The sequence below is a fragment of the Protomyctophum parallelum genome (genome assembly GCF_964188405.1).
Source record: "Protomyctophum parallelum genome assembly, chromosome: 1".
NCBI classification, from domain to species: domain Eukaryota; kingdom Metazoa; phylum Chordata; class Actinopteri; order Myctophiformes; family Myctophidae; genus Protomyctophum; species Protomyctophum parallelum.
In genome coordinates, this window is record NC_139697.1 from 28,370,463 (window position 1) to 28,382,825 (window position 12,363).

General features: G+C 44.3%; 1 protein-coding gene across 1 annotated transcript in view; it reads right to left on the reverse strand.

Moving 5' to 3' along the window:
* Positions 1-12,363, reverse strand: part of ash1l (ash1 (absent, small, or homeotic)-like) — a 63,178-nt gene that overhangs the window by 49,739 nt on the left and 1,076 nt on the right. Inside the window, exons 2-3 of the mRNA XM_083779804.1 lie at positions 11,906-12,010; positions 1,538-2,521 (exon numbers count right to left, since the gene is read on the reverse strand). Coding sequence (XP_083635930.1) covers positions 1,538-2,251 — 714 coding nt within the window. The 5' untranslated portion in view covers positions 2,252-2,521; positions 11,906-12,010. The remainder of the gene's footprint in view (positions 1-1,537; positions 2,522-11,905; positions 12,011-12,363) is intronic.

The following is a 12,363-nucleotide window of genomic DNA, read 5'->3' on the forward strand; positions in this document are numbered from 1 at the left end:
TATGACAGACTGACTGTTTGTGAGGGTTTTATAAAAAGGTGTTTCGTGGATTTTCACTGACGGAAACCAAATGGAAACCAAATGAAAACTAAGCTACAATGACTAAATATACTGACAATTTCGTCAGACAAATAAAAACTAGACTAAAATGTTAGGAAGGGACTAGTGGACAAGAGATCCGGTATCTCATTAGTCATTTTACACTTAGTTGCATGCTGAATATATCCGATCTACAAGCGCGTTGTGAGCTTGTAGATCGGAAGTGTGAAATCAACCTTTACGACGCCGACAAAATACATTAGTCGACTAAATCAACTGTAGATTTAGTCGACTAAAATCTTATGACATTTAGTCGACTAAAACTAGACTAACACTAAAACATTCCAGGTAACTAAAACTAAATAACAACTATTCAAGAAACTACGACTAAAACTAAAATCTAAATTTGCTGCCAAAAACAACACTGGTAGTCCAAAATGTTGTGAGAAAAACTTGTTTCACAAAATCATAACTTGCTTCCTTCGACTGTCCACCTGGCATATTATCCAATAGTTAGTTAAATAAAATAAAAATCATATAATAAAGCAAATATTGCGTTGCAATGCGAGTTTGTAGGTCTGATATTCTTTGGATATTATCTCTTGGAGCGGTGAGCTGCAGTCGTGCCGCGCTCTGGAATAATTTGATTAGTTGATTTCCCCCCCAATCCAACCCATTGATGCTGAGTGCCAAGCAGGGACTGACCCACCAATCCAACCCATTGATGCTGAGTGCCAAGCAGGGACTGACCCACCAATCCAACCCATTGATGCTGAGTGCCAAGCAGGGACTGACCCACCAATCCAACCCATTGATGCTGAGTGCCAAGCAGGGAGGCATTGGGTCCCATTTTTACAGTCTTTGGTATGACCCGGCCGGGGATCGAACCCCGACCTCCCAGTTTCAGGGCGGACACTCTAACCAAGGCCACTGTCTGGTGGTTGTTGAACTGTCTTGTTCTTTTAAACATCGGCATTGGCCAATTGGTGCATACTGGATCCCTATTAAAATGTCCCTTAAATGCAAGGTTACATGTTATTGAGTACACATAACAAATGTGTGAAGTTAAGGGTTGTAGTTGGATCAAAACAGAATAGAAAATAAAATAATATGTTGTGAGCAGTCTGCTTTCTTTCTTCCTTTAAAAAAGAAGAAGAAAAAAAGCAGGGCATGCAGCCAGACAGCATCTTGTGCAATCACAACGCCTTGGATAGCAATCTCCTCCGCTCAGCTTTTAGCATGCTAGACAGGAATAACACTTTGTTCCCTCCTTATATAAAACATAATAAAAACTAGACTAAAATGTTAGGAAGGGACCAGTGGAGAAGATATCCAGTATCTCCATTAGTCATTTTACACTTGGTTGCATGCTGAAAATATCTATTATCAGCCAGAGTAAAATCAATCGTTACGAGGCATCAAGGCCCGCCAAAAATACATTTTAGGACAGGAATAACACTCGTCTGAATCCGAGTCGTTCCCTCCTCTGAGTCCTTACCCTTTTAGACGTTGCACTCCCGTTCACCGGGGATGGTGAGGCGGTCGTAGAGGTGGAGGAGGAGGAGGAGGAGGTGACGGCAGCCGAAGAAGAAGGTGCAGCGCTGGCTGGTGGTGTCGGCGTGGAGGACGAGGAGGTAGAGGAGGGTGGAGTCGGTCTGGAGGGGCTCTGCTGCTCCCTCTCCCTGCCCTGCATGGAGGGGCTCGGGGTGGGACCGCCGGCGCCTTGCTGCCTTTCCGCCGCCGCGACACCTCCCCGGTTCCCTCGACTGGCAGCGCCACCGCCACCTCCACCTCCACCGCCGCCGCCGCCTCCTCCACGAGACGTGTGCCTCACGGTGGCGCGGAACGCCGGCCGACATACGTAGTTCTCCAGGATCTTGGGGGGTTTCTTCATGCGCTTGGCCTGCAGGCCGATCTTCAGCTTCACATTGCCCTCCGACAGGCTGCTCTCCTTGATGGAGAAATGGGACTGGTCGCCTCCCGGTCCCCCGCCACCGCCCTCTCCTCCTCCTCCTCCTCCTCCTCCTCCTCCCGCGGGTCCGGAGGAGTCGGCGGCGGGCGCACCGCCCTCTCTCTCCTTCTCTCTCTTCTTCTTCTCGTCCTCCTCCTCCTTCTTCCCGCCCCCTCCCTCCTTGTCTCGCTCCCCCGGGGGAGTCGAGGCGGGGAGAGGGGGGGGTGGCGTGGCGGTTCCCCCCTGAACCTTCTGATCCATCAGAGATCTAGGGGGAGGTCGGGGCGACTAGGGGAGGGAGGGAGGGAGGGGGGGGGGGGGGGACGATTGGGTGCGATTGCAGGTAAGAGTCGGTTGTTGTTTGTTGCTAAGGGGAAAGGCCGGTGGTCCTGAAGGAGATGGGACAAGGGGAAGGGGGGGAGAAGGGGGGGAAAGGGAGGGGGGTAAGTGGGGGAAGTGAAAATCAATCTTCGACTGGCGTTGTCTGTCCTCCCTTCTCTGGCTGTCCGGATCTCTTTCTCCGCCCTTCAGCTGTTGAGGGGGGGAAAAAAGGTAGATAGGAAGGGGGGGGGGGGGGGGGGATTCCAAATTAGTCACCCGATCAGGGAAGTGAGGGAACGTCACACAGTGGACCATATGCAGACCGCGGCCATCTTACCATATAAGTTAATGGCAAGGTGCTAACAAGGTGCAACTTCCCATTGACAGCCCATTCATCCACAACAGAAAAGTCATATCCGATTGTATTACACAACGTCAAACATTGCAGCTTTACGAAGAGCTTGAATTATTCTCGTTCTATCCTCAAAGTGTTTGTTTTATAAAAATCCACTGTAGAGTCGTAGACATGTTATGAGCTACTTTCTGTCCTTTGCAGGTGATTCTTTATCCTTTTCTTTTTATAGTGTTGCAGTTTGGACGTGCTCGTTAGACATCACTTGACAGCCCTGAGTACCACCTGTTTTGAATTTGCACATTGATTGATTGATTGATTGATTGAAATATTTATTAACAGTTTGCAGAATTACAGTTTCTAGCACATTTCTAGCACAACTCAAGACTGTTAACGACCCAATAAAGCATTATACTTGTTTACAAGAGGAATTCATCCAAACATTTAGAGACGTACAAATAGACACTTCTATATAGCCAAAGAACAGAACAGGAAATCATCATAAAGGAGGTAAAAATGGAAAAGAAACATATACAGTGAGGGGGAAAGGGGTGGGGGGGGGATTCCGAATTTACGGGGGCCAGTTTAGAATTGCAGCCATCCATAGGTGCCCTTTGAGAGCGGTTTTGAAGGAGTCAAGGGATTTGCATGTCTTAATGACTGTTAGTATAGGGCGTTCCACATTTTGGTGGCATAGGAGCGAAAATAATTTAGTCCCTTGTTTGTGCCGAATCTGGGTTGTACATGGTTTGTTGCACTCCCTCTGGTGTTGTGGGTGTGGACTTCGTTAACATTAAGGAATGTAGGAGGCAGCAGGACGTTGCTTTACTGAAAACGAGTGCTTCCAAACCCTGATGGAAATATGGCCGCGGTCTGCAAACGGTCAATGACAGCTGAGGTAGTGTTGACACCGCACAGTGCACGTCCCGTAATGAATGCTAGAGGAGAACAGGCAGACAACAAAGTGTTTTTCTATTTGGTTAGACTAAACTGTCCTTCGAGCCTGTCTGGGTGACTTTTTATGATGCGTTTGTCCTCACAAAGGCAGTAGCAATCTGTGGCCTATTTACTCAGCTGGGATGTGTCTACCTTAAAAAAGGGAAATGGTGCTGCCATGCCCCTAAGGACTCACTTCACACCCATTCCAGCACAGCTCAATTGGAAAAGAAAAACTAAACAATGTTACTACCACATACAGCCAGGTACTAACTAAACTAAACAATGTTTCTACCACATACAGCCAGGTACTAACTAAACTAAACAATGTTACTACCACATACAGCTAGGTACTAACTAAACTAAACAATGTTACTACCACATACAGCCAGGTACTAACTAAACTAAACAATATTACTACCACATACAGCTAGGTACTAACCAACTAAACAATGTTACTACCACATACAGCCAAGTACTAACTAAACTAAACAATGTTTCTACCACATACAGCCAGGTACTAACTAAACTAAACAATGTTACTACCACATACAGCCAGGTACTAACTAAACTAAACAATGTTACTACCACATACAGCTAGGTAGGCTACTAACTAAACTAAACAATGTTACTACCACATACAGCCAGGTACTAACTAAACTAAACAATGTTACTACCACATACAGCTAGGTACTAACTAAACTAAACAATGTTACTACCACATACAGCCAGGTACTAACTAAACTAAACAATATTACTACCACATACAGCTAGGTACTAACCAACTAAACAATGTTACTACCACATACAGCTAGGTACTAACTAAACTAAACAATGTTTCTACCACATACAGCTAGGTACTAACAAAACTAAACAATGTTACTACCACATACAGCTAGGTACTAACTAAACTAAACAATGTTACTACCACATACAGCCAGGTACTAACTAAACTAAACAATATTACTACCACATACAGCTAGGTACTAACCAACTAAACAATGTTACTACCACATACAGCCAGGTACTAACTAAACTAAACAATGTTTCTACCACATACAGCCAGGTACTAACCGGTACTAATACCACATACAGCCAGGTACTAACCGATACTACTACCACATACAGCCAGGTACTAACCGGTACTTTGGCCTAATGGAAGACCAAAAAAGTAAGGCAAGTTAAGCTGGTATCATGCATGCCAAAAGCACTACAATACTGGCATGGGTAAGGGTTTGATTCCATGTACAGCTATAGGGCGTGAAACTACAGCCCACTGGATCAGTGTTGTTTTTGGCAGCATCATTTTGATTTTAGTTTTTAGTCATTAGTCTCTTGAATAGTTTTCATTTAGTTTTTGTCACATTTCAGTCACCTGGAATGTGTTAGTCTAGTTTTAGTCTACTAAATCTCATGGGATTTTAGTCGACTAAATCTACAGGCGATTTAGTCGACTAAAGTGTGTTTTGGCAGGCCTTGATGCCGTCGCAATGACTGATTTTGCACTTGCTGAAAATAGCCGATCTACAAGCTCACAACTCGTTGTGAGCTTGTAGATCGGCTATTTTGTAAAATGTGTGTGTAAATGTGTGTGTAAAATGACTTATACTGGATCTCTTGTCCACTAGTCCCTTCCTAACATGTTTTTATTTTAGGACGAAATATTTGTTTATTTGTCGACGAAATTGTCAGTACATTAAGTCTTAGTTTTAATTGTCACAGCTTAGTTTTCAATTAGTTTCCATCAGTGGGAAAGGTAGGTGACGAACATTTTTCGTCTTAAGTCGACGAAATCAACACTGGATATAGGCGGTAATACCAGGGTGAGGGGGTTCCATTTACCTGTAAATTAAGCTCAGTGAGCAGTCTGATTGGCCCTGGGAATATTCCTGCTGAAAATGTGGCTTTCAATATGATATAGTAACAAAACACCTTTTGTTTTGCATAAATGCGTCCCACATTGAATTGTATCGTATCCGCTGGAGAGCTACTAATCCTAGCCTACGACGAGATGAGGATGAGTTATACATATAGTACACTACTACACACACTGGCTTCCTGGGTGGTTTCTCGTGATACAAGCAGCCAAATGAGCCATCCCCCAGTAGGGACCCTCATTTGCTGCTGCTCTCGAAATGCATCTCTAAGTTCGTACATATCGGCCAAACCGGTCACTGGCTAGTGCGTGGCAGCAGGCAAGTGCAAGCACGGTTCTTCTTAATTGTGTTCCTTAGAGAGAACAGCCCCGATTCAAAGAAACCGTCCACAGCTCCCTCCCCGCGGCCGCAGAGTGATTCAATGCGGCTTCGCCCCCGAGCAGGTGCTTTCTGTGCGGGTGAAGTCATTTGGAGGCGATTCAGAGAACTGTGACCTCAGCAACATCGGGAGGTCCTCTGGGACAGACAGAGGATCCGGGGCCGGCCTTTTCTCAGCCTTCTTCTCCTCAGTGACCACCACCGCACCGACTGACCGAGAGTGAGTGATAGGGAGTGAACCTGCCGGCGGTTTCCATGTGCCCTACATTAGCGCAAAGCACTAAAAAGGAGCCACTTAATGGAACCTCTCTGGAAAGGCATACAAGTTATTGCATGGCAAAGCAGCTAAAGGAGCAGAGAGTGAAGGAATCGGGCAATGTGCTGAGGCTTTAGAAAAACTGTTTGTTTTGGATTGCGATTACGGGAGACGGTAGTAGAGAGAGACCGTCTGTGGAACCACACAGTAACTGCTGCCCAATTCTAGTCCAGCTCGGGGTTCCACGCCCACTTTTCTATGTTTACTTCAATTACTCACTCCATTTCGCTTCAAAACTCTCTAGACCCCCCCCCCCCACACCCTCCTTCTGCTACACATTCCTGCTCAAATCACACCTCCCTCTTCTCGCAGACACTCCATCAATCTCTCTGTTCTTTCAACCCTTTCTTTAAGCCTTCATTTCTATCCTTTTCCTCCCCTGATCGCCGGACTTGGAAAGCAGCGAGGAGAGGGAGACAAACTAAAAGTTGCTGTGTTCCTTTCTTTAATCGAAAACACATTTCACCCCCTCCTCCGCCCCCTCCTCCTCCTCCCTTCTCTCTCTAGTCTCTCAACCCTATGCTTTCTCCTCCTCCTCCTCCTCCCTTCTCTCTCTAGTCTCTCAACCCTATGCTTTCTCCTCCTCCTCCTCCTCCTCCTCCTCCTCCTCCTCCTCCTCCTCCCTTCTCTCTCTAGTCTCTCAACCCTATGCTTTCTCCTCCTCCTCCTCCTCCTCCTCCTCCTCCTCCTCCTCCTCCCTTCTCTCTCTAGTCTCTCAACCCTATGCTTTCTCCTCCTCCTCCTCCTCCTCCTCCTCCTCCTCCTCCTCCTCCCTTCTCTCTCTAGTCTCTCAACCCTATGCTTTCTCCTCCTCCTCCTCCTCCTCCTCCTCCTCCTCCTCCTCCTCCTCCTCCCTTCTCTCTCTAGTCTCTCAACCCTATGCTTTCTCCTCCTCCTCCTCCTCCTCCTCCTCCTCCTCCCTTCTCTCTCTAGTCTCTCAACCCTATGCTTTCTCTCCTCCTCCTCCTCCTCCGCCTGTCTGCTTCCTGATTGGTTAGTCATTGCGACCGGGTTTTTTTCGACCAATGACAAAGCTTCTATAGGAACATCTTTGAATGCAGATTGCGGCCCCTAGATGTACCCATTGCTGGCTGTCAATACCAAAAAAATAAAAAGGTCATTAAAATGTTGACATATTAGTGCTTATAGCAGCTTTAAGTTTCACAATTATGTCAAGTCAAACATGGCAATTAATTCCAAACACCTTATATGAGAAATGTTGCACCATTGACCTCGTCATCTCCTCACCAGTAAGTACACAAGGGTCAACTCATTTCTCCATCATCAGACTAACCGGCAGGGACGTGCACACATCAAACGGGGCTTCAGCCCCTGCCCTTTTACTCCGTCTGTAAAACAACTGCCCTCTCTAGACCACGAATGCAGCATTTACTACATGGTGAAAGAAATGCTAATGCCACTCCTTTCCTTGCCATGCCGGATTTTTCCCGAAGTCTCCTGAACTTGGAACACAGCATTTCCATTTTGCATTGAACAAATTTGTTTAGAAATCCATGTCGTTACACACCACATCTCCACTACCTAAAGAGTGCTGGGTTGCGCCCTGAAAATAGCTGATGTACAAGCTCTCAACGTGTCGCAGTGACGCGCTGTGAGCTTGTAGATCTGCTATTGTAGATCTGCCATTTTGGATGCTTGACCAATGATATGAGAACGATAAGCACGACAAGCAACAAAAACATTATGGAAATGTTAACCCATTTAGACCTGACAAATTATATAAAAAAAAATGTCAAAGACCTCCAAAATCATATGTATTTGGCCGCGACCCCATCTCAAAATATGTCGTTCCAGGCACCCCCCCCCTAGAAGCAAAGATATGAGTTAAAAACATTAGCTCTGAAAGAATATATATTCAAAGATTTGCTCCACATTTTCACGATTTTTCAAAAATAGCAGAGGGTTAAACATATTTGAGGGGTGCTAGTCCCTCCTATGTGTCCAGTTTTTAGTGTGCGTGTGAACACAAACTTTGTCCTAACAAACATTAAATGCCATTGATAATGAAAGGCCTGTTTAGAGTGTTTGTGTAAACACAAACATTAAAGGACCACTTCACCACTTTTCAACCTATCTTCATATAATAGGTCCTCAGTAATAATCATGAAAAAACACTTTTTTTTTCTACTCTACGATAATGAAAATCTAAACATTTTTGTAAAGAAATCTTGTTTAAAAAAAGTCTGCCTAATGATGATGTCACTGGAGGACGGTTTCTGAACTGCCCACAGCCCTCCTATGAGACACAGACTTAGTAGAAAAAAATCGTGCCATTTTATCATGATTAGTGAGGACCTATTATATGAAGATAGGTTGAAAAGTGGTGAAGTGGTCCTTTAAAAGCTGGACATGGGATGTGATTGGCCGGAATGAGATGATGTATGATGACGTATGCTGATAAGAGCGCCCCTCACTTCATACAGGTGTGATTTTTTACCACCAGCAATAACTGATTAATAATTATAATTATATATTAATCAAAAAATAATAGGACCATAATTTTAGCCATAATTGTGCAGCCCTGGATCAGCGGTTCCCAAAGTGGGGTCCGGGGACCCCCAAGGGTCCTTGAGGGAGTTCCAAGGGTTACCCAGCTAAATTATAGTTTGGAACCAAATGGACCCTTATGGGTCTGTAACTCTGAGTGTACAAATTTAACTAAATGGACGCTAACAGGTCCATTTGGTTCCAGTTGTACACTCTCAGAGTTAAATTAACATTGATTTTACAATATAAATTGGGGGTCCCAGAAATAGAAATGACATTAAATGGGGGGTCTGTAGCCTAATGCATGTCAAACGGGGGTCCTTGAAATTAAACGGGTTGAGAATCACTGCTAGAGCCATAAAAACCTTCTTTCAAATGGGGGGTCCCGGGCTTATTAGTGTCAATTTGGGGGTCCTTGGGGTCCAGCCTCTGCTGGTCTAACGACAGCGTGGGACCAAACATACAAAAGCTTCTGTAGTAGCAACCAGAGCCTTAGATAGACAGAGTTACGCAAACTGCGTTCACTTCATGGGGCTTCAGTCCAACGGCGGCTCTCCTACGTAGACTTCTATTGAGAATGGGGACAACCAACTGGGACAAGTCCTGGAGCGGAAGTAGGCAGAAATGCATTGGACTCAGGCAACAGCCCAGCTGTAATGATCTTAAATCCCTTTATTTTAGATTGTTTTGTAGTAATAGTACAACATAAACATTAAAAGAGACTTTAGTTGTTACTGTACAATACTTTAAAACAGTTAATGTGTTGCACACATGCAATTATATAGCAACTATTTGCGCCGCCCTCATTGAAAACAATGTATTTCCCAACTCCAGCTTGTCTCAGTTCAGGCTGCATGAACAAACAGTGCTCGAGCGCTCGGTTTCTGCCCCCTCAATATCGTAACTCTTCTATTAGATGGCTCTGGTAGCAACTAAGCTGTGCTATAAGAGCCCAGTGACACCAGGTTACAGCAGAGCCTCGCTGTGAGTCAGAACCTCTCTCTCTCTCACACTCCATACGTCTAGCAGGGCCAAGTCAAACCAATTAGAGGCACTTGTTCTCCTGTAAACGATCTGATGCAGAGCTTGCATCTCTTTCCGTTCCGAAAGCGATAGTTAAGAGGATGTTGTTGATAAACCCTCACATGAGAGCATCTTCTTGGCATCGGGTTACTTTTTGGCTTTGGAAAGGATGTGTACAGTCATAGTCGTTAACGACTCATTATTATACATTAGACGTTTTACAACTCCTAAATGCAACGCTGCACGTTTATTATCCTACACAAGAGGCCAAGAATTCCAAACAACTTGCTCCGGGCGTACAGCCGGCGGAACTGTGCGGCCTGGTATTCCTAAAGTAACCTAAGTAAATTATGCTTAAAACGGTTAAACCTATAACCTTATTCCTAACCTTAACCTCAGTAAAACTATATGTCTAAACCTAACCCTATACCTAAACTTAACCCCAGTAAAACTATGCCTCTCCCTAAACTAATTTCTTACCTTATTCTCAGTAAAACAAAATAAAGAATACAAGAACCGTCAAACCGAGCGGGCGGCGTGAGGTCCGCGGAAGAATCGAGGGGTGAGATGGTTTAGGGGCGACCGATACCAAGGCCAATGCACACCTCAGAAGGCTAGTGACAGGTGCGTAGGGCAATAGAGCATTTATTAAAAAAGGGTATCTTTGAGAAAACTAAGAAAAAGTCCCGCTGACACTGTCAAGACACGTGCCAAGATGTTACTCTTTATTAGGTCGACGTTTCGGTCGCTTCTTAGACCTTCATCAGGACAGACAATGAATCACTCACAGCAAGTTGACTTCATATAGCTCAACAGCTGTCAGCCACTATAGGCACAATTGTAACCTGGAAAAGGGGACTATTATTAAGACCGGGGGGAAATGCCACAAGAAAACTCAAAAATAGGAAAACTAAATGTGTTATTTTAAATGAAGGGCGGACTAAAACAAAACGATGACTTTATGTCGAAACGGTGGAACCGAGGCTGCCTGGAACGTAGTAAACAACTTCCCGCGACCCCCCCCCCCCCCTTTCCATTTTTCTCCTCCCCTTAAAACTCCCTCCTGACTTTCACTCCCCTCCTTAGTTTGGCACATGTTGTTCATAACTGCTGGTTTCCCCTTGGCTAGAGCGGAGTGAGTCAGTGTATATATCGACCCCACCCCCCACGGTATTCATATGAGGGGCTGGCAGGCTTCAAAACCTACTGAAACTGATTTCATTTCATCGCACTACGTATATACCCATCCTCGCCCACTCACTCTACTCTTCCTCATGAGCATGGACTGTGTGTGTGTGTGTGTGTGTGTGTGTGGGGGGGGGGGGGCACCAAATTCCTTCACTCCTGTTAGCTTGCATAATAATCATGCTGCTATATCCACATAGCTTCCGAACACAATGCTGCAGGTTTCTCTCACAAAGCTAGAATGACAGGTGTCAGTCAATCAATCAGAGCATCCATTGTGGACGACAGTGAATGTACCGCATGTCCTGATTTAGGAGGAATCTTATAAATTGGCTCAACAATCCAGTCGCTGAATTAACCTAAAAACAGTGAGAGATCTCGTTTCAAAATCATTGTAGACCTAAATGTTTGATTAACGTGAAATACGTTAGTTTTCTTTTCTTGACAGCAGCATAAAGCTTGCCTACTGTACTAGACTAGTACCTACCTAGTACCTAAATCATTCACTGACAGACGGTTTGCGGTTGAAGGCATACAATCTACTTTCGGATCTTACAACACCACAATCAACAGTCACACACCTTGCCCGTCAGGAGAGATTATAAAACTCCTTTACTATAAAGTGTTGTTAATTATACCGACGTGCTTACTCTGGCATTACTAATGTATATACAGTGTAGCCATATCACACTGATGATTAGACAAGAGCTATTATTATCGAAATCCCCTACGAGTAAAAAAAAGAAAAGCGAGATTTGGGATATAGGCTATACTGAATGCATGTAGTAATACTACTACTAATAATAATAATAATAATAATACAATCAATGTGTTTAAGAACAATCACCTCAGTAGATATAGGGTGTGGAAGCTGTCAAAATGCGATCAATGGGTTGTGTGAATCACCTAACTGGTGTTGTAGCCTATGGGCTATTGGAGCAGCAATAATTCACAAGAATCGGTCAGAAGAAATGCATTAATTAACATTATTATAAGTTGTATCAATATTATTTACTCACCTTGGTATTTTTTCCCCCAGAAACGGTGCTCACATCATTATTTGACTTTGTATCCTTCCTCCGTGCGTATCAACATGGTGGACACATGCTTTTATATTCCAAGTGCTGATGTGCCAACCAAAAAAAGGGGGAAAGTAAAAGGTGGGAGGAAAATAAATCAGATATGTGAATGAATGTTCAACTCAGATGTTCACCAAGCCTACCATTATCACTATGATCACCCATAATGTCCATTATGTATGCACTTTATAGGACATCTTTACGTGTGCAAGTGGAGCGTTATTACGGAATTAAATAAATTAAACTTGGTGTGTTATAACAAGGTAATGAACTAAAACACCTTAACCTCCGAACCGGAGACGGGGGGGAAAGCCACAAATAGCTTTAATATTGATTCATTTTAGTTTATTTTTTAAATCCCTGCAGAAAACAAAGTTTTTTTGGATGGGCGCAAATAC